This window comes from Dipodomys merriami, unplaced genomic scaffold (assembly GCF_024711535.1).
Source record: "Dipodomys merriami isolate MVZ:Mamm:240054 unplaced genomic scaffold, mDipMer1.0.p SCAF_27, whole genome shotgun sequence".
NCBI lineage: Eukaryota > Metazoa > Chordata > Mammalia > Rodentia > Heteromyidae > Dipodomys > Dipodomys merriami.
The window spans coordinates 7,921,269-7,944,624 of record NW_027204159.1 but is presented as its reverse complement, the minus strand read 5'-3'; the positions used below and the strand labels follow the sequence as shown (position 1 = coordinate 7,944,624).

At 43.3% G+C, this 23,356-nt stretch overlaps 2 protein-coding genes and 1 pseudogene across 5 annotated transcripts in view; all 3 read right to left on the bottom strand.

Moving 5' to 3' along the window:
- The window catches only part of LOC138837419 (protocadherin alpha-C2), a 218,732-nt gene that overhangs the window by 178,571 nt on the left and 16,805 nt on the right, over positions 1-23,356 (bottom strand). Inside the window, exon 1 of one of the 4 annotated variants that reach the window (XM_070036190.1) lies at positions 11,638-14,183. The exons of 2 other annotated variants lie outside the window; for them this stretch is intronic. In XM_070036190.1, coding sequence (XP_069892291.1) covers positions 11,638-14,055 — 2,418 coding nt within the window. In that variant the 5' untranslated portion in view covers positions 14,056-14,183. Of the gene's footprint in view, positions 1-613; positions 3,139-11,637; positions 14,184-23,356 lie in introns of those variants that run through there. One more of the 4 variants, XM_070036199.1, reaches the window with a different exon arrangement.
- Positions 7,926-8,255, bottom strand: LOC138837266 (elongin-C pseudogene; annotated as a pseudogene).
- Positions 19,176-21,748, bottom strand: LOC138837307 (protocadherin alpha-3-like). The gene has a single exon (XM_070035994.1). It carries the CDS (start codon positions 21,600-21,602, stop codon positions 19,176-19,178), a length of 2,427 nt encoding a protein of 808 aa, XP_069892095.1. The 5' UTR covers positions 21,603-21,748.

Genomic DNA, 23,356 nt, shown 5'->3' with positions numbered 1-23,356 from the left:
GGCTCACGCCTGTAATCCTAGCTAAACTGAGAGGCTGAGATCTTAGGATCGCAGTTCAAAGCCAGCAGGTACAGGAAAGTCCGTGAAACTCTTATATCCATAAACCACCAGAAAACCGGAAGTGGTGCTGTTTTCCAGTTGTAGAGCGCTAGCCTTGAGCTGAAGAGCGAAGGGACAACACCCAAGCCCAGAGTTCAAGCCCAACGAACAACAACAACAACAACAAAAGATTTTATATCAAAAAAGATTAACTGGTTACTTAATAGAACTACAGCCAGGAGTGGTAAAGCCCATCTATAATCCCAGTTCCTGAGTAGGTTGAGATACTAAATCTGTAGTTAAAGAAAAATCAGCCTGGTGCTACATAGTAAGACATGACACACATGGAAAAGAAAAAGAAAGCATAGTGACTGAAAGATTTTGTGCAAATATGCTATGGCCAATAGGCTAGCTTTTTCAGAACTATGTATTAGGTATTACAGATTATGTATTAGTAAAATTAAACCACAAATATGTAATAGTAAGTTGCTAAACTAGGCATAATCTTTCTTAAATACAGTTAATATATTTAGGGAATTACTATAAAAAATGTGGTAAGTTTTAAGAGACTCACGTTGTCTGCAGAAGTAGGACCTTGGGGAAGGCTGGGGCTGAAGGCCATGAGGTCGGTCTTGGGCGGGCCCTCCCCAGAGCACACCCTCTGCCTCCTCTGCTGAGAGTAGGACCAGCTCCCCACCGCGCTGGAGCACACCAGCACAGGCTTCCCAGGCGCGCACGCGCCCTCGCTCCGCCCCACAGCCGCCCCAGAGCACCGCAGCGCCACGTACAGCACCAGCGTCAGCACCAGCAGGCTGCACACCGCGCAGATGGCGATGATCAGGTACACGTTCACGTCCACCAGCGTCGCCTCCGAAGCCACGGCGCCCTCCGATGCACGCAAAGACAGCTTGGGCGATTGGCCGCTGTCCACCAGAGACACCAGCACCGTGGCGGTGGCCGTCAGCGCCGGCTCGCCATGGTCCTTCACCAGCACCAACAGGTGCTGCCTCGCGGCGTCCGCCTCGTCCAGCGCGCGCGTGGTGCTGATCTCGCCCGTGTACAGCCCCACGCGGAACGCGCTGCGCGCACCGGCCGCCGCCGGCTGCAGCTCGTACGACAGCCACGCGTTGTAGCCAGAGTCCGCGTCCACCGCGCGCACCTTGGTCACCACGTGGCCAGCGCCCACCGAGCGCGACAGCACTTCGCTGCGCGCGCCGCCGCCGCCACCGCCGCCGCGGCCGGGAGGCCCCAGCAGCGCAGGCGCATTGTCGTTCTCGTCCAGCACGAACACCTGCAGAGTCACGTTGCTGCCCAGGGCGGGCACGCCAGCGTCGCGCGCGCTCACCTGGAACTGCAGCAGCTCCAGCTCCTCGTGGTCCAGCGGCTGCAGCGCGTACACCTTGCCGCTCTCCGCGTGCACCGACACGTAGCTCGACAGCGCGCGCTCACCCACCCGCCGCTCCACCAGTGAGTACGACACGCGCGCGTTCTCCTGCGCGTCCGCGTCGCGCGCCCACACCGTGAAGATGTGCGAGCCGGGCGCGTTGTTCTCCTTCACGAACACTGTGTACTCGGCCTGTGCGAACACGGGCGCGTTGTCGTTCACGTCGGCCACCTCCACCGACACGCTGGCGGTGGCCCACAGCGGAGGCGAGCCCCCGTCACGCGCGGTCACCACCAACTCATAGTCAGAGGTGGTCTCTCGGTCCAGGGCGCTGTCCAGCACTAATGAATAGTAATTCTTGAAAGTAGACACCAGCTTGAAAGGGTTGTGGGGTGTTAGGGAGCAGATCACTTGCCCATTAGCACCTGAGTCGCGGTCAGACACACTGATCAAAGCAATGACAGTGCCTAGAGGAGCATCTTCTTTGATTGGCAAAAATAGGGAAGTTATGGCCATCTCAGGGGCATTATCATTCACATCCACAAGTTTCACTGTAACTTTGCAATGACCACTTAATGGGAATGGATTTCTATCCAAAGCATCAATGTAAATTTCATATAACTTTCGGTCTTCATAATCCAGTTCTCCCTTAACCTTTATTTCACCACTGGTGGAATTGATTATAAATTTAGATTTTACATCATCAAGAACAAGATTACTGAAGAAATATACTATTTCTTTATTAATGCCTTCATCTGCATCTGATGCATTCACTTTAACTACTAATGTCTCTCTTGGTGTATTTTCCAACAATCTGACGTTATAAGTGGACTTCTCAAATACAGGGGCATTATCATTTGCATCCAAAACACTGATCAATAATTGAACTGTACCTGTTAATTCAGGTTTTCCTCCATCAATTGCAACCAGTAATAAATGATGCTCTCGAGTTTCTTCTCTGTCTAACGATTTCTTCAAAACTAGCTCTAAAATGTTTGTTTCTTCTTCGTTTCTTTTAACATCCAAGTCAAAATACTCATTAGGACTGACCTTGTATCTCAGTTCTGCGTTTGCTCCCACATCCAAATCAGACGCGCCCTCTACTGGAAACCGCGATTCTGGCATTCTTGACTCTAAAATAAATAACGTTTGTTCTGGCCGAGAGAATCTAGGAGGGTTATCATTAATGTCCTTCACCTCCACCTCCACGTGGAACACCTGCAGCGGCCTGTCCACGATCACCTCCAGGTGCAGGCTGCACTCCGCGCTGCGCCCGCACAGCTCCTCCCGGTCGATCCGACCATTCACAAACAAAATGCCATTCTGCAGATTTACCTCCAGAAGGTCCCCCCGGCCCTTGGACGCCACCCGGAACAGGCGTGGCACCAGCTCAGTCAGCTCCAGCCCCAGGTCCTGCGCGATGCGGCCCACGAAGGTGCCGTGTTTGGCCTCCTCGGGGACCGAGTAGTGGAGCTGGCCGCTCCCTGCCTCCCAGATTGCGGGGAGCAGAAGCCAGAGCAGCAGACACCGGGATCCCGGACTTTTTCTCTGGGAATATAGCATCGCAGTCTTGTTCCCCCTCTCTAATCTCTATTGCATCAACGCAATATATCCTCACAAAACGGAATTCCAAATTATATCTGCTTTGGAGCTTCTGTGACAGAGCAGAAAAATGGAAGATCCTTCCCCTTTCTAAGTACAATGTAGTCACTGCCTCTTTCCCATAGTGGAGGGAGTGAAAACCGCGCGGTGTCTAGCGACATCATGTGGATGAACGCGTAAGTATTTTTCTTTTTCTTTGTTTTATTTACCTCATATTAGTGAGTTACATCTCAAATATCCAGTCAAAATATCTTTAAATTAAAGTGAATCATGCTGAATACATAGATTAAAGCATTACAAAATGATGCATGTGCAGTTACAACACCCCAGTGCTTATTGTGTTTTAAAGTTTTATTTATAGAGGATTTTACAAATCTGATCAAAAAAAGTTTTTTAGTTATAGCTTTTTTTTCTCTACTTAGTCTTAGTGAATTTCTGTTCAATGGAGAAAAGGTGATAGTGTCCGTTAATATGCTTTTCCTAGTATGGAGAAAAGACTTGACATTTGACTCATATTTACATGTTAAGTTGTATTTTCTTTTTGAATTATCACTTATATTTGTCTTTCAAAAATTAACTCTTAACTTGAAAAATACTTTATCAGCATCTATGTTCTCTAAGTCTGAGTTTCATTGAAAACCCAAGAAGAATAATTTTTCCTTGAATTTTTGCATGCCATTCTATAATTCAGATATTACAGATTACTTTCTTGAGTAATCAAGTTCCTTAGTCTCTTCTCTAAAAATTCTCATTCATCTTTAAACACAACTCTTGTATAAACAGAACTTCTTTTAGTAGAATGATTTATTTTGTAGTGCCAGGTATTGAATGCAGGGTTACGTGCATTTAAATAGACAGTCTAGCACTAAGCAACATGTGCAGTCTGAAAATGAATTAGATTGTGGAAACCATGTGATGTTTTAAGGTGACACTTAAGTTCCTGAAATAATTCAGTAAAATTTCAGAAGCAAGTATAATTTAATTTGCATGAGGGTATCAGTGTCCTTCATTTTTATCAAGTACAAGTAGGAAAGCTGAATTTCTCCTCTGTAGAAAACCATACAGATCTACTAGAGAATAGGGAGATAAAAGGAAAATTTGAAGCAATTTTGTAAATCTTCACAAAAAGAATTTCTGCTGCTATGCCAACTGACCTCTCAAAAGCTAAGGTGGAAATTAATTTATCCTATTGTGTGCATATAGTATACATCGTAGTATTGCTTGTAGAATAATTCAGAAAAGAAAGAAAAACTGGGCTGGGAAGTTGGCTCAGTGGTAGAGCGCTTGCCTTGCATGCCTGAGGCCCTGGGTTCGATTCCTCAGCACCACATAAGCAAAAAGAAAAAAACCGGAAGTGGTGCTGTGGCTCAAGTGGTAGGGCACTAGCCTTGAGCTGAAGAGCTGAGGGACAGTGCTCAGGCCGAGTTCAGGCCCCACAACCGGACCAAAAAAAAAGAAAAAAGAAAAGAAAAGAAAGAAAAACTGAAGAATTGTGATAAAATATAGTATATTTCAGTTTAGGTATGAGGATTATGCTAACGTACTGCTGAGGAATAAAAAATAAACAATCTTCCATAGAAGTATATTAGTTTTGTAAGGGTCAAATGAGCTTATTTAGTGGAAAAGGACAAGAAACTAAAATAAAGTATGTAATCTGGGGCAAGTTTTGTTATGTATCTGGACTACGCTTAATTAATCAGTTCCAGAAGAAAACACATGGAAATGATCATTTTTCAGATTTTGTCCAGTATTAGAATCCTAGGTAAACTGGGGGGGTCCTCTTTTTTCTTTTTTTAGGGTTTTTTATTTCTCTAATATTTTATTGTAATTTTATTGTTATTATAAATGTGATGTACGGAGGGGTTACAGTTATGTAAGTCAGGTAATGAGAACTTTTTTTGGACAATGTCACCCATTCACTTGGATTCCCGAATGGATTTTCATAGTTAGTATCCCAGGTTTAAAAAGATAAAATAACTAATGGGCAAACACACTGTGATGGGTTGGTTCTTAGTAGAGGAGAGAAAGAAGCAGGTTTTAAAATAAAATACAAATTTTCATTTAAGTTTATCTATGAAACACAATGAGGGTATTGAATAGGAGCAACAACAATGAAATATCATGAAGATTTTTAATTACACATAGTACTTAAAGACAAAGGAGAGTCACAGTATCTATTTCAACTCAAGATTTCTAATTAACTCCCTAAATCCATTTAGAAGTTTATTCTTCTTCCTCTGAAAGGAGATACATCATCCAGATCAACCACAGGTTTTCATGCACAATGTCCATAATTCAATTCAAAATTATCAAACAACCAAAAAAAAGATCATGGAGAAAACATAAAACAAGAGACAGCAGAGAGTGTGACAGAGGGAGAAAGAGTGCTTAGAATACAGTGTAAACATGTGGTGATATAACAGTGAAAGTTCCTTCCTGTATAACATATATGGTAATAAGAGAGCAATATACACACCAATGATTCTGTTTTTAAAGTGATGAAACAAATCACAAATAATTGTGATTCATTTTTTGAACTACATACACAGTGAACAATTTCATATACATAGACACACAAACACACACATAATCCATAGCCTATTTTTAAATGAAAAGAAAATTCTAAAACTGAAAAGGCCAGAATTGCAGTTAAGAATTCAGTTGATGACTTGGGTAGTAGACTGATTAAGAAGAGAGAATTAATAAAGTAAACCAGGGAGCAGAAAAACATATGCATCATACAACAAAGGGAAAAGTTGATTTTAAAGCTGAAATACTGTGTGAAAAGATAGATGATATGGTGAAAATGCTTAATAAATATGTGCTTTGAGTAACAGAAGAGAAAGAGATGAAATATGGTACTGAAGCAATATTTGAAGGTAGACTGCTAATTTTGTCTTAGGAAATTGTAAAAAAAAAAAAAAAAAGAAGAAGAAGAAAAGAAAACTGCAAGCAAGATAAACTAAAATTTGTCATGTAATAATGCTGCTAAAATCAAAAATGTATAAAAGTAGATGGGGAAAATAGAACATAATATCCGAATAATAAACTTGATAACCATCTTCTCAAAGGCTATGGAAAGAAATCTTCAATATGCTAAAAAAAAAAAAAATAACATCTAATATAGAATTCAGTCCTCAACAAACTATTTCACAAAAGGATAGTGAAATACAAACATGTCCAAATATCTTTTTCACAAGAGGAATGATTCCAGAAAGAAACATCAACATTTATGGGTGTGAATTATACAAAATAATAAATAATGCTTGTGTACCTAGAACATATGTATAATCAAAAGGCCTATCAAAAAGGAATGATATTGATTGAGATGCATTGTACTGATAAACTGGCATCTTGAATTGAATCTCCTTTGAAAAACTACTTAAAGATAAGTAGTTTTTGAGTAGTTTTGGGAGGTCAGTCATGGGGCTTGAACTCTGGGCCTGGGCACTGTCCCTCAGCTCTTCAGCTCAATGCTAGCGCTCTATCACTTGAGCCACAGCACCCACTTCCGGCTTTTTCTGCTTATATGGTGCTGAGGAATGGAAATCAGGACCTCATGCATGTAAGGCAAGCATTCTACCACTGAGCCACCTTCCCAACCCCTAAAGATAATTTTTTAAAGCATATCAGTAACAGAAAGTGAGGGGTACATAAAAGAAGTTGTTACTCAAGGTCCTAGCACTGTTTTGACTTGTAAAACTATTGATTTAAATTAGGTTTTTAACAAGTCAAGACTGTGGTTGAGCCGGTGACTCATGCCCATTATCCTAGCTACTCAAGGGGCTCAGATGTGAGGATCACAGTTCAAGTCTGTGAGACTCTTATCTCCAATTATCCACAAGAAAACCAGAAGTGGCACCTGTGGCTCAAGTGATAGAGCACAAGCTTTAAGCAAAAGCAGTTCAGGGATAGTGCCCAAGCCCTGAGTTCAAGCCCCAGGACTGGCACCAAAAAAAAAAAAAAAAAAGTAAGTAAAGCTGGGCACTGGTGGCTCACCTCTGTAATCCTAACTACTTACGAGGCTGAGATCTGAATACCACAGTTCAAAGCCAGCCCGGGCAGGAAAGTCTGTGAAACTCTTATCTCCAATAAACCACTCAGAAAACCAGAAATGGGTCTGTGGCTCAAGTGGTACAACACTAGCCTTGAGCTGAAGAGCTGAGAGACAGCACTCAGGCCCAGAGTTCAAGCCCCAGGACTGACAAAAAAAAAAAGTAAGTAAAAGAACATGTAACTTTAAAAACAACATGGGAACTGGGAAGGTGACTCAGTGGTAGAGTGCTTGCCTTGAATGCATGAGGCCCTGGGTTTGATTCCTCAGCACCACATAAGCAAAAAGAAAAAAGCCGGAAGTGGCGCTGGTAGAGCGCTAGCCTTGAGCAAAGAGCTGAGGGACAGCGCCCAGGCCCAGAGTTCAGGCCCCACGACTGGACCAACAACAACAACAACAAAAAAAAAAAAAAAACATGGATGGTGACATCAGCAAGATTGTGTTACATGTAGGATCAGATTATCCTTTTCTAAGATGCCAAATCAACAAAAATATACAGAAAAGTTTCCATTATGAGAAGTCTAGAACTGAAGTAAAAGGCTCCAGATTAGTTTTTAAAAAAAAACTTTCCATATCAAGTGTGGTGAGAAAATTCAGAGCACCTTCTTTTAAATTGTCTTTTTAAATTGTCATTATTTATTTCTTAGTTTTTGAGAATGTCCTTACCTTGTCAATATAGCAAACAAATTTCAACTCTGATTGTATGCAAAACAACAGAAGATAATCTGCTTCACAATTAACTTTACAGTTGGATTGCATACAGTCAAAACGCTAAGTGAAAAAGTTACCTAAAGCTACAGCTATTAAATACTAAAAAAATTAATAGTTTATTATAATGTATTTTCTTTAACAACCTAGGAGTTTTGCAGCCATCAGAAGTTCCAGTGCAATTTCAGGTGTAATTGGAAATTCAGAAATCGGTGGAGCTGTTAGTGTAGCGAACCCTGTAGGTAAAATACATGCACACTTTTGATAGTACATGTGAAGGGATCTCTCTAAAATTGACCTCATTTGTTTCATTCTCAGTAAACTCTGACCCATGCCACTCAACATGGCCTTTATTATTTCTGATGTTAATGCATGCTCTCTGTTTACAATAAATCTGTGACCATCAGAAGATATTATCTTGACATACAAGGCATCAGAGCCTTCACAGCCACCACAGGTTTTCTCCATCCATTATGGTTTTATACAATTTTACTTTGGTTCCACAGGAACTTTAGTAGTTTCTTGCCAATCCCGCTGCTAATGCAGCCACTGCAGCAGTTTTCCCCAGCATACCACCACAGCCCCTTCACCAGGGTCGCCCCACCCCCTACCCCCAGCTGCTTGCCTCCATGCTTTCTTAAACAAGTCAAAGGAATTACTTCTGACAGGTCACCGGCATCAGAGCACCTTCTTACCATAGTCTTTTTACCAATCCTGTGCTCTATCAAGATTAAACGGCCAATTTTTAACTTCTCCCTTGGCCAGGAACCAGAAAAGTAGAGAGCACATCCTGACTTTTCAAAATAAGAACCACTCCCTAAGGAACCAGTTTCAGTGTAACTTTTTAACATGTTAATGAAACCCAACACATTCTAGGCAACTTAGAGCAGCATACATACACACAGAGTCTAGGTGGTATGCTAGTGCTGCAAATGAACAAAAGTCAACATACATAGACTTAACATTAGATGTCCAATGTTGTGGATTCTCAGTGTAGTAAAGGTCTCTGTTCTGTATCATCTAAGTCAGCACATGGAGAGGACCCAGCAAATTCCAGATGCTTAGGGACCACTTAGAACAAAAGGACTGTGCAGATGCTATTTTTCTAGAGTATCCATGGTACAGTAGACAGACTCCAAAGGGATCAGGGATTCCTAGATACTGGGGGAAAACACTAGTAAGTCCCTCCACCTAGAAATATATAGAAAAGTTCAAAGACAAATCATCCAAGAGAAGGTTTGAAAGGACCCCAGAATCTCTACTCAGATTAATTGATGAAAGTTCTTTTCCTAACAAAGCCAAGCCAGGAAGACTGGAAGAGATAGTACCGAGAAATATTACAATAACAAAAATAAGAAATCAAGGGGGACTTACCCCTTTAATCCTAGCTACTCAGAAGGTTGAGATCTGAGAAATGCAGTTCAAAACCAGCCAAGGCAAGAAAGACTGTGAGATTCTTATCTTCAATTAACCACCAAAAAGCCAGAAGTGGAGCTGTGTGTGGCTCAAGTAATGGAGCAGTAGCCTGAGCAAATAAAGCTCAGAGACTGTGCTCAGGCCCTGAATTCAAGCCCCAAGACTGGCACAGAGAGAGAGACAGAGAGACAGAGAGAGAGAGACAGAGACAGACAGACAGAGAGACAGAGATAGAGAAAGAACAGGCACAATCAAAACAATTTTTGAAATCTCTAGAAGTCAAATATAAAGGAATGGAGCATATTAATTAGGTGACAAAGTATTCAAACAAACCATAATAAAGATGCTAAATGAGCTCATGAAAATACAGCATGAATAAAAAATAATCTCAACAACAGGAAAAGTTTTAAAAACAATTAAGCAGGCTAGGCCCTGGTGGCTCTCACCTGTAATCCTAACTACTCAGGAAGCTGCCATCAGGGGATCATGGTTTTAAGCCAGGCCAAGCAGAATCCCTGATATTTTGATATCCAATTAACCACCAAAAAACCACAAGTGGAGGTGTGGCTCAAGTGGTAAAGCACTAGCCCTGAGCAAAAAAGCTCAGATAGCACAAAGGCCCTAAGTTCAAGTTCTAAACAAAGGCTATCGATCACCTAGAAAGGTATTCAACCTCATCAAAGTGAGAAAATATGAATTTAAAATAAGATAAAAAACATTCCATTTCATGATTGAAATGAAAATAATTGAAAAATTGATTATCTGAAGCAGCAGGGATTCATATATATATATATATAATACAAACATATGCATAACCGGGCTGGGATGTAGCTCAGTGGCAAAGCGCTTGCCTAGCAAGTGCAACGTCCTGGGTTCGATCTCCAGTACCAAAAAAGAAAAGACAAAAAAAAATACAAACATATGCATAATGGAAAATAGTTTGTCATTATCATCTACTAAAATCATAGCCAAAAATACACATTCTGTAATTCACTAGCCCAACTACTAGAAAAATACTTAGAAGAAGTGTGTTTGTCCCAGTGCCGGTGGCTCAAGCCTGAATCCTAGCTACTCGGGAGGCTGAGATCTAAGGATTCAAGTTCAAAGCCAGCCCAGGCAGTCAAGTCCTTGAGACTCATCTCCAATTAACCCCCAGAAAACCGGAAGTGGCGCTGTGGCTCAAGTGATAGCGCACTCTCCTTGACCTTAAGAGTTGCAGGACAGCCCCCAGGCCCAGAGTTCAAGCCCCACGACTGACAAAAGAAAAGAAATATGCATGAATGACTCCAAAGAAAGGTACAGAATGCTTATAAACAGCATCATAGACATTCAAAAACCCAATACAAATTCCTCAACTATGTACTAGATCATAGCATGCTTATGAAATAGCCCTAGATGTGAAACAAAATGAATGACAACCACATGTAAAAATGGGGGATGGTTTCAAAAGTAATGATGAATAACAAAGGCAAAGGACATAAACACTGTAATTTTATGTAGGGGTTCAGGAAACATGTATTAATTGTAAATATCAAGTGTGAGATTATATATTAAAGAAAATAAGGGAAAATAATTTAGGGTCATGTGAGGAGTATAAGGAATGCAGATGGGTAGTTGGCATGGTAAAGTATTACTTTTTGCCATATTCATGTATGTTTTTAGGTAAATATATGTGAAACTTTTTCCTGAACTTTGAATGTCATATGGTAAAGACAGTCAAAAGGAAATATATTAGAAGCTATAAATATATGTGTGTTGATAACAAAGAATGAAAGAAGGGAAAGAAGGCAATATACACTGCTTTGATATCTTCTAATACCAAAGGAATATAGACAGCTGTCACTACGTTGCCAGTCTAGTGTCAACCTAATGCTCTCAAATGAATATCCTACCTCAGTTTCCTTGTTACCCCTCAACTTCAAAAGTCATTAACTAAATAGTGCTGTGGCTCAAGTGGTAGAGCACTACACTTGAGCTGAAGAGCTAAGGCACAACACCCAGGCCCAGAGTTCAAGCCCACGACCAACAACAACAACAACAAACAAGCAATAAACAAGAATATATAAATGGAAGGGGAAAAAACCAAGGAAGAGGAATCTAACAGTGACCAGGCAACACTACTTGAGATCATAAACTGAAATTCACTTTTAATATATCTCAAACCAGGGCTGGGAAGATGGCTCAGTGGTAGAGTGCTTGCCTTGCCTGCATGAGGCCCTGGGTTCGATTCCTTGGCACCACATGAGCAGTAAAACCCAGAAGTGGGGCTGTGCTTCAAGAAGTAGAGTACTAGTCTTGAGCTAGTGGGACAACACCCAGGCCCAGACTTCAGTCCTCACGACGAACAAAAAATAAAAAATGAAAAGATATTTGCAAAGGAACAGAACCACAAAAGCATAAATACAAGGATTTTGTTTAAAGAAAAATTACTCACTTTGACGGAGAAATCTGGTTCGCCAGCCAGTTGCTCCGCTTTATCAGGGTTAACTGGACAGGGTGGAAGGCTGGGGCTGAAGGCCATGAGATCCGTATTGGATGGAACCACTGCTGAGCACACCCTCTGCCTCCTCTGCTGGGAGTAAGTCAAACTCCCCACCGCGCTGGAGCACACCAGCACAGGCTTCCCAGGCGCGCACGCGCCCTCGCTCCGCCCCACAGCCGCCCCAGAGCACCGCAGCGCCACGTACAGCACCAGCGTCAGCACCAGCAGGCTGCACACCGCGCAGATGGCGATGATCAGGTACACGTTCACGTCCACCAGCGTCGCCTCCGAAGCCACGGCGCCCTCCGATGCACGCAAAGACAGCTTGGGCGATTGGCCGCTGTCCACCAGAGACACCAGCACCGTGGCGGTGGCCGTCAGCGCCGGCTCGCCATGGTCCTTCACCAGCACCAACAGGCGCTGCCTCGCGGCGTCCGCCTCGTCCAGCGCGCGCGTGGTGCTGATCTCGCCCGTGTACAGCCCCACGCGGAACGCGCTGCGCGCACCGGCCGCCGCCGGCTGCAGCTCATACGACAGCCACGCGTTGTAGCCAGAGTCCGCGTCCACCGCGCGCACCTTGGTCACCACGTGGCCAGCGCCCACCGAGCGCGACAGCACTTCGCTGCGCGCGCCGCCGCCGCCGCCGCCGCCGCCGCCGCCGCCGGGAGGCCCCAGTAGCGCAGGCGCATTGTCGTTCTCGTCCAGCACGAACACTTGCAGAGTCACGTTGCTGCCCAGGGCGGGCACGCCAGCGTCGCGCGCGCTCACCTGGAACTGCAGCAGCTCCAGCTCCTCGTGGTCCAGCGGCTGCAGCGCGTACACCTTGCCGCTCTCCGCGTGCACCGACACGTAGCTCGACAGCGCGCGCTCGCCCACCCGCCGCTCCACCAGCGAGTACGACACGCGCGCGTTCTCCTGCGCGTCCGCGTCGCGCGCCCACACCGTGAAGATGTGCGAGCCGGGCGCGTTGTTCTCCTTCACGAACACCGTGTACTCGGCCTGTGCGAACACGGGCGCGTTGTCGTTCACGTCGGCCACCTCCACCGACACGCTGGCGGTGGCCCACAGCGGAGGCGAGCCCCCGTCACGCGCGGTCACCACCACCTTATACTCAGAGGTGGTCTCTCGGTCCAGGGCGCTGTCCAGCACCAATGAATAGTAATTTTTGAAGGTGGACACCAGCTTGAAGGGTGTGTCAGGCATCAGGGAGCAGGTCACCTGCCCATTGGCTCCTGAATCCTGGTCTGATACGCTGATCAGGGCTATGACAGTGCCCAAAGGAGCATTCTCTCTAATCGGAAGTGAGAGAGACTTGAATTCCAAATCCGGGATATTGTCATTGATGTCCTGTACTTCTACAATAACTCTACAATGGCCAGATAGTGGGAGCTGTCCCTTGTCTGTGCCCTCCACTAGAATTTCATAGGACTTACATTCTTCAAAATCAATATAGCCATGTACACTGATTTGTCCTGTAATTCGGTCTATGTAGAACCTGTTTTTCACATTTGGTGAAACATCAGTGGAAAATGAATAAATAATGTCTCCATTCAAGCCTTCATCTAAATCAGAAGCATTCACTTTAATTACCGATGTTCCATTTGGAACGTTTTCTGGCAGTTTCACTGTATACAGCGTTCTGTCGAAAACTGGAGCATTGTCATTGGCATCCAATACTGTGATGCATAATTGAATGGTACCAGTCAGCTCAGGTTTGCCTCCATCAGTGGCCGTGAGCACTAGAAAAATCTCCGGCGTTTCTTCTCGGTCTAAAAATTTCCTTAGTACAAGCCCAAGACCTTTTACCCGGTCATCATTTGATGGTTTTTCCAACGAAAAATATTCATTGGGGCTCAGTCTGTAACTCAGCAGAGCATTGGCTCCGATGTCTGCATCCGACGCGCCCTCTAGTGGAAGCCGAGAGTCAAGCAGCCTGGATTCGGGGATAAACAGATTCTTTTGTGTCGCAGGGAACACAGGCGCGTTGTCGTTAATGTCCTTCACCTCCACCTCCACGTGGAACACCTGCAGCGGCCTGTCCACGATCACCTCCAGGTGCAGGCTGCACTCCGCGCTCCGCCCGCACAGCTCCTCCCGGTCGATCCGACCATTCACAAACAAAATGCCATTCTGCAGATTTACCTCCAGAAGGTCCCCGCCGCCCTTGGACGCCACCCGGAACAGGCGCGGCACCAGCTCTGTCAGCTCCAGACCCAGGTCCTGCGCGATGCGGCCCACGAAGGTGCCGTGTTTGGCCTCCTCGGAGACCGAGTAGTGGAGCTGGCCGCTCCCTGCCTCCAAGAATGCAAAAAGGAGAACCGAGAGGAGCAGGCGCTGGGATTCCTGGCCATTTACCCAGGAAAATTCCATCTCAAGTGCACTGTACCTTTTTTTTAAAACTCAGGATCTTGTCTCAGAGTTAGTAGAAATCTTCTGATCAGTCAGTCCAGTGCTACTACATCCTTCATTTTTCAGTCGTCCGATGGAGGATACAGCTTCCAGTAAGAATGGAAAGATTTTTTTTCCCTCTCTCTGTTCTCTTCTTTGAGTTCTATTTTGTGGTAAAGTGCGACATCATGTGGCTCAAACCTGTAAGTATTTTTGTTTCCAAACACACTACTAGAATTCTTGTTTTTCCAGCTTCAATATGTGTTTTATATTTTCCTGAATAATATTATATTTTTTACCACAAACGTATGCATATTATGATCCTTAGTTTTAACAAAGCACCAACTGTTGGAAATCCTCTTTTTCATGCAATTTTTAAGTAGAGATAACCACTTGTGGTTAATATACAAATATGCAATTGCAGAGTGTTGATTAGGAAAATCATGATTGATTTTGTGTGCGCCTTACAATACTAGGGGTGGTTATTAATGATTACATCCTGTTCTTCGTTGGAATTATATTATTGGTTCTGGATCTCAAGAAAAACAATACCTAGGAAACATCTGATTCCAAGAACATGCTATTGAAATAGAAACTTGAAAAGTGTTGTTCAAAGAAATTAAGAACATTATACTAATTTAATTGCATGTCTTTCTTGAATTATCTTAGGGCTGAATGTGCAAGGAAGCTTAATAAGGAAATGTGAACTTGTAAGAAACAGCTTATGTGGAAAAGTGTTTCAAATCATTTTATTCCATAAGCAGACATAGTATTCCAATATATTACTTTCATCCTCTATAAACTCCACCCTGTTCTCTTATGTCTAAGATGTCTTGCTTTCTATTTTCTCTTCTTGTGCTCAGATATCTTGGTAAAACAGGATAATATCCTACTTCAAAGCACATTTTTTTCACTAAACATTTAAATTTCCCCATTAACTGAGTTCTTTGCAAACCAAATCTTCCAGTTTATAACAATTTTAAAGCTCTTTGATCCATGAGGAATTTTATGAAGAAACGAGTTTAACAGGCCTTTCCCCCATGCCACAACACCAGATTGAGTCACTTGTGACCTTTATTACTTTAATTTCTCTCCTGCTAATAATTGAATATGTATTCCTGTTTTGAAAGAACAATTTTTAAATAAAAATTTTGTATTCTAGTAGCTAAATAGCTCATAATACTTACCTAGTACATTTTTATCCTGTGATATTCTTTGCCTCATAAAATTGTGTTAAATTAAGTTGATCATATAGCTAATCAGAATATGCCTTACCATCTCTATAATTGTTCTAGAAATGTAAAAACATTCCAAAGACAATGCCCTAATTAAAATGTATTTCAGTTTCCATGTTTAAGAAATTTTAAGACTTTACCTTAATTTGCACAACACTTTTTGACATCTTTGGAAGTTTTTTTGTTGTTGTTGGTAGTGGGGCTTGAACTCTGGGCTTGAGCGTTTTCCCTCAGCTCTTAAGCTCAAGGCGTGCACTCTACCACTTGAGCTACAATGCCACTTCCCATTTTTGACATCTTTGAATCATTCTGAGTCTATATGATGAATGGAGATGTGCAAAAAATGCAGTACAATATGTATTCCCTACTAAACTTAATATGGATGGAAAGAGTTGTGAAAGCCATTTTCAAACTCTTTTGCTTCTAAAATCCTTACTTTTTTCCTCACTATGTCTCTAGCACAAAAAAAAAATCTTGTGAAAATAGTTTCAAGCTCCCCCGCCCCCACAAAGAGACACACACATGAAGACTTAATTTCTGGATAAAGAAAAGAAAGTACTTTCACTGTGTCCAAACTGCCCAAACTGAACACAAACTGAACCCTTTTACAAAAATAACTACATATTTTGAGGACCCTGGAAGAGAGTAGAAATAGGTCCTTTCCCACTCACTATATTTTACAGAATAGTTAATTGCATATATTTAGGACACAACAGAATAAAATGGATATTTGTTTGAAATAAATATTAAATATTTAGTGCAGCAGCAATGCTATAATAAAAACTTAAGAACATTCTAAATGTCTTTGCCAAGGGACCTATTAATAACAAATTTCAGGAGAGCTGGATTTGAAAGTTGAGGTTCCCAGACAAGCATTTTGGATGACCCTATGATTTATAACAGGAAGGTGACAGGACTAGGGAAGTTAAGTACTGAATAGAGTCTGGACATGATGTAGCTAATACATGATGGACAAGGGGACAGATAGGGTTAGAATCAAAATGAAATACAAGTAGGAAAACGGAGAAGTGAAGACAATATCCATTTTACATGTTGGCTTCCCCACATTATCATTGAGTGTTCATCAGATTTTACCTGGCAACTAATTCTCTAGGGAAATAGGATGGGAGTCCAACTACAAAAACAGAGAAATAAACATACACATGGGGCTAATCATTTGAAAGTAGTCTCACTTGAATGTTATTGGGGACACATATCTGAAGGTTTCTACTTATTGCATGAGTAGTTTTAAGGTAGTATTCAGAGGAAGGTACTAGTAAGGACATTGACTTAAAAAATTTCTTGACATTAGCCCCACAGTATTGTATACAAAAGATGTTAATGCATAAGAAGTTTTCAGCAGCCAGGTGCTGGTGGCTCACACCTGTAATCCTAGCTACTCAGGAGGCTGAGATCTGAGGATCGCGGTTCAAAGCCAGCCCGGGCAGGAGAGACCGTGAGACTCCTAGCTCCAATAAACCACCAGAAAACCGGAAGTGGCGCTGTAGCTCAAGTGGTAGAGGGCTCGCCTTGAGCTGAAGAGCTGAGGGACAGCACCCAAGCCCAGAGTTCAAGCCCCACGACCGACAAAAAAAAAAAAAAAAAAAAGAAGTTTTCAGCAGGGCTGGGAAGGGGGCTTAGAGGAAGATTGCCTGCCTCACATGCATGAGGCCCTGGGTTCAATTCCTCAGCACCACATAAACAGAAAAAGCTGTAAGTGGCCCTGTGGCTCAAGTGGTAGAGTAGGTCCAGATCCAGAGTTCAAGCCCCGTGAATGACAAAAAAAAAAAAAATGCTTTCACCAGTGCCATAAAAAAAAAGAAATGATACTAGTATGGATGTTTTAAGTTGCATACAATGCATTATTTTCTATAAATTCTTCAAAAGGCAAGATTTAAAATGATATTTTAAAACACTAATTCAATATATTATGTATTAAATGCATTTCACATTAATATTTAAATATTGCTAGCAAAAATAGTAAGAAAGTGTTGGATGCTGGTGGCTCATGCCTGTAAAGTAGCTACATAGGAGGCTGAGATCTGAGGATCATGGTTCAAAACCACATCTGCCAGGAAAGTCTGTGAGACTCTTGTCTCCACTAAACTAGCAAAAAAAAGATGGAAATGGAGCTGTGGCTCAAGTGGCAGAGCACTAGCCTTCAGCAAAAGAAGCTCAGAATGGGGCTGGGAAGGTGGCTCAGTGTTTGAGTGCTAGCCTTGCATGCCTGAGGCCCTGGGTTTGATTCCTCAGCACCACATAAAGAAAAAAGCTGGAAGTGGCACTGTGGCTCAAGTGGTAGAGCGTTGGCCTTGGGCTGAAAGCTGAGGGACAGCACCCAGGCCCGGAGTTCAGGCCTCACGACCGGCAAAAAAAAAAAAAAAAGAAGCTCAGAAACAACTTTCAAGTCCTGAGTTCAAGTTCTAGGACTAGCACCAAACAAAAGTGAAGTAAAACAGAAATGCAGGAAGTAGCGCTGTGGCTCAAGGGGTAGAGTGCTCGCCTTGAGCTGAAGAGCTCAAGGCCCAGAGTTAAGCCTCACGACCGACAAAAAAAATTTAAAACAGAAATGCAATTCAGAATATAATATTATTCTGTTTACTATAAGTGTTTTTCCCCAATTGGGAAATCTAGCAACACTAATGATTTGCCAAATATGACAATGAAGTCTCTCCTTCTTTTACCAGTCCTGGGACTTGAACTCAGACCCCAGGCACTGTCACTGAGCTTCTTTTTGCACAAGGCTAGCACTCTACCACTTGAACCACTGGTTTTTGATGTTTATGTGGTACTGAAGAATTAAAACCCAGGGCTTCAGCCATACTAGGCAAGCACTCTATTACTAAGCCACTTTATCAGACTGAAGATGAAGTCTTAATAAAATTGTGCTTGAATAGAAGAGAAATAAGACTAAGGCTTTGTAAAAGACGAGAGATAAACTGATATTTAAAACTGATGATGTAAAACAATGATTTTTTAAATGAGTTAAAAGTCTTAATTTTTACTCAGAAACAATCTAACACCTACTATGACCTATGACTTCCCAATGGAAAGAGGCAAAAAATATTGAAGCCCTTGACCAGGGATTAGATGACTACATGTTCCAGCCAAATTCTGAGAGCCAGAGAAAGGGCGATATTGTCCAAAAACAAATGTACTTTTTACTTGACTCATACAACTGTAACCCCTTTGTACATCACCTTTATATTAACAATAAAAGGGAAAATAAAAATTAAATTTAAATTTAAAAATTCTCTTAAAAATGCAATTCAAACTGGGAGAGAAAGAGGAAAGAGGGGATATTTTCCCAAAAAGAAATGTACTCTTTTTGTTGTTGTTGTCATTTATAAGGCTTGAACTCTGGGACTGTGCATTGTCCCTGAGCTTCTCAGCTCAAGGCTAGCACTCTACCACTTGAGCCACAGCGCCACTTCCTGTTTTTTCTGTGTATGTGGTACTGCGGGATCGAACCCAGAACTTAAGGCACGCTAGGAAAGCACTCTACAACTAGACCACATTCCCGGCAAGAAATGTACTCTTTACCAGAGTTGTGTAACTGTGACACCTCTGCAAATTACACTTATGATAACAAAAGAAAAATTTAAATGCAATTCATGCAAAAAATGTTTTTATTTATACCCATGTAGCTATAAGTATTCCTTAACCAACTTATCAACAAAATCAAAAATTACAAATGCGCGTTTTAGAACTTTCTCTTGAATCATTCATGAAAATTAAAGAAATCTCGACATCTTAACTTAAAAATTAGTGCCTAGAAACGCTAGTTATGGAGAAAATAAAAAAGAGAAGTTAACTTTTAAGATATCTCCAAAGGAACAGAACCACCACAGCATAAAAACAAGAATTTTAAAAAAATATATGACTCACTTTGACGGAGAAATCTAGTTCGCCAGCCAGTTGCTCCGCTTTATCAGGGTTAACTGGACAGGGTGGAAGGCTGGGGCTGAAGGCCATGAGATCCGTATTGGATGGAACCACTGCTGAGCACACCCTCTGCCTCCTCTGCTGGGAGTAAGTCAAACTCCCCACCGCACTGGAGCACACCAGCACAGGCTTCCCAGGCGCGCACGCGCCCTCGCTCCGCCCCACAGCCGCCCCAGAGCACCGCAGCGCCACGTACAGCACCAGCGTCAGCACCAGCAGGCTGCACACCGCGCAGATGGCGATGATCAGGTACACGTTCACGTCCACCAGCGTCGCCTCCGAAGCCACGGCGCCCTCCGATGCACGCAAAGACAGCTTGGGCGATTGGCCGCTGTCCACCAGAGACACCAGCACCGTGGCGGTGGCCGTCAGCGCCGGCTCGCCATGGTCCTTCACCAGCACCAACAGGTGCTGCCTCGCGGCGTCCGCCTCGTCCAGCGCGCGCGTGGTGCTGATCTCGCCCGTGTACAGCCCCACGCGGAACGCGCTGCGCGCACCGGCCGCCGCCGGCTGCAGCTCGTACGACAGCCACGCGTTGTAGCCAGAGTCCGCGTCCACCGCGCGCACCTTGGTCACCACGTGGCCAGCGCCCACCGAGCGCGACAGCACTTCGCTGCGCGCGCCGCCGCCGCCGCCGCCGCCGCCGGGAGGCCCCAGCAGTGCAGGCGCATTGTCGTTCTCGTCCAGCACGAACACCTGCAGAGTCACGTTGCTGCCCAGGGCGGGCACGCCAGCGTCGCGCGCGCTCACCTGGAACTGCAGCAGCTCCAGCTCCTCGTGGTCCAGCGGCTGCAGCGCGTACACCTTGCCGCTCTCCGCGTGCACCGACACGTAGCTCGACAGCGCGCGCTCGCCCACCCGCCGCTCCACCAGCGAGTACGACACGCGCGCGTTCTCCTGCGCGTCCGCGTCGCGCGCCCACACCGTGAAGATGTGCGAGCCGGGCGCGTTGTTCTCCTTCACGAACACCGTGTACTCGGCCTGTGCGAACACGGGCGCGTTGTCGTTCACGTCGGCCACCTCCACCGACACGCTGGCGGTGGCCCACAGCGGAGGCGAGCCCCCGTCACGCGCGGTCACCACCACCTTATACTCAGAGGTGGTCTCTCGGTCCAGAGTGCTATCCAGTACCAGTGAATAATAGTTTTTGAAGGTGGACACCAGCTTGAAGGGTGTGTCAGGCGTCAGGGAGCAGGTCACCTGTCCGTTGGTACCTGAATCACGGTCCGACACGCTGATCAGGGCAATGGTAGTACCAACTTCAGAATTTTCTAATACCGGTAATGCTAGTGACTTGATTACTAATTCGGGTGCATTATCATTTATGTCCACAATTTCCACTAGAACTGTGCAATGATCTGTCATTGGGGGATTTCCTTTGTCTGTCGCTTCTACCTGGATTTCATATAATTTGGTTTCCTCAAAATCTAGGTTAGCGTTTACTCTGATACATCCATTGACAGGATCTAAGTGGAATTTCGACAGAATCTCAGCCGATATGTCTGCGTGGAAAGAATATACAATGTCCTTATTTACTCCTTCATCCAAATCAGAGGCGTTAACAGTCACTGCTAGAGTACCATTTGGTGCATTTTCAAATAATCTGACTCTGTAGAGCGTCCTCTCAAATACTGGAGCATTGTCGTTTACATCTAGGACTGTGACCTTCACTTGAGTAGTGCCGGTAAGCTCTGGCTTCCCGCCATCTGTTGCTGTTATTAGTAATTGATGCTCAGGAGTATCCTCTCGATTTAAAAGTTTTTTCAACACGAGTCCAAGGGATTTTATGTCTTCATTATTTCTTTTAACGTCCAAAGTAAAATACTCAGTGGAATCAAGGTTATAAGTCAACAATGAATTTGTTCCGATATCTGCATCTGATGCGCCCTCTAGTGAAAACCGCGACCCAAGCTGTCGAGATTCATAAATAAACAGATTCTTTACTGTCATTGGGAAAACAGGTGAATTGTCATTAATGTCCTTCACCTCCACCTCCACGTGGAACACCTGCAGCGGCCTGTCCACGATCACCTCCAGGTGCAGGCTGCACTCCGCGCTCCGCCCGCACAGCTCCTCCCGGTCGATCCGACCATTCACAAACAAAATGCCATTCTGCAGATTTACCTCCAGAAGGTCCCCGCCGCCCTTGGACGCCACCCGGAACAGGCGCGGCACCAGCTCGGTCAGCTCCAGCCCCAGGTCCTGCGCGATGCGTCCCACGAAGGTGCCGTGTTTGGCCTCCTCGGAGACCGAGTAGTGGAGCTGGCCGCTCCCTGCTTCCCAAATTGCAAGGAGCAGAAAGAACAGAAGGCGCTGAGCTCCAGGATCTTCTCTCCAGTAAAACACCATTGCAAGCGTCTTCAAATAGTTGATCGCTTACATCGATTGAAAATTTAAGAAACTAGAGATCCTTACTCCTTCCTTAAACTCCTTACACTTACAATATTTCAGAGGTGATGAAAAGAAAGCGTCAGATGAATAAGCAATGCAGTCAAGCTGGCATCTCTTTTGTGTAGAAAGAACTTGTGGTGGACAGCGACATCATGTGGCTAAATGGGTAAGTAGCGTATTTACCTTCTTTTTTGCAAGTAGTGTATTTACCTTCTTTTTTGCAAGTAGTGTATTTATCTTCTTTTTTGTAAGTAGCGTATTACCTTCTTTTTTGTGCACGCTGAACTTTCCTCAAATTTTTATTTGTACCTGTGATTTCCTTCCTCTAATAATTATTTATATTTTATCAAACTGCAATCATTGTGTACCGGCTCATGATTTAAACTATTCCAATTCATAAGATGCAGAAAAATATTTATTTTGGTTCCTTTTAATCCGTGAGAATTTTTTGAAAATGCTTACTATGGGAAAATTGCTGTTTTGTATGTCTTAATGGAAATATTCTATCACATTTTTACATCATACCTCTGAAACATATTAATATACTTTCCTTTCTAACAGTACATGATGATTATGTAACTTAAAAATGACTAACTGGTGATGCTTGGTAAAATCTCATTTGATTCAGATGACACAATTTTAATTATTTGACCCTCCATACTACATTTTATGGAAAAATGAGAGATTTGTGTTTTATATTCCCCATAGCATTAAATGTTGAAGTGTTTTGAAAATATGTGTGTCAGACCCAAATATATTTACTTTTATATTATTATGGCATTTGTCATAGCTAACAAATAGAGTCTAACAAAATAGGTTCACTTACATTTGTTAATTTGTAGGATAAATGTTAACTCATGCTTGTGTGTTCCAAGGCTTCAAACACCTAGGCATCACTCTACTGCTAAACTAAATCCCAGTCCAGGATCCGACATTGGCAATGAAGTTCTTATGTAAATTTGGTTCCTGTTGCAGAACAAGGGTATTTGGAGTTTTGTTGCACTTACAGTACCTCAAGTAAAAATAAATTTGTGTTTAAAATTTCCATATCATTTATGCATTTCAATTTATCTTTGTATCCTAAAATGCTCACCCAAAAGTAAAATCTGCTTGTTATGATCTGTGCTCTGAAAAGGTGTTCCTTGAAAGAATCATTTATTTAACCTACCATGGAAAGAAGAAAACTAACTGCTGAATATGACTCACTAGACAACTTACATGAGACTAGGTAATGACTTATTCAAAAGACCTCTGAATTCAGTGAGTGGAATGAGTCCTCTGAGCATTTGAAAGTTGATCAAGAACATTCATGTGGAAAGGGAAAAATAAAGAATCAGGGGAAATATAGGATTTCCAAAGTTTTTCTTTATGCTAGAATACTTTCAGTGAAATCCAACATGTGATTATAGTATTAAACTAGTGTGTTTTCATACAAGTCTTTTTGTGTTTCATATTTCATTAAATGGAAGCCAGTGTGACAATTTACTCATACTTTATCATCAATATTTAAAATAGAATAAACTATCAAGGTTACAGTGAATAATGCTTAAATTAACTCTTTCAAATAAAATAAGTGGTTGCATTAATGATGGTTTTTTTTGTTGTTGTTGTTGGTCGTGGGGCTTGAACTCTGGGCCTGGGCGCTATCCCTCAGCTCTTCAGCTCAAGGCGAGCGCTCTACCACTTGAGCTACAGCGCCACTTCCGGTTTTC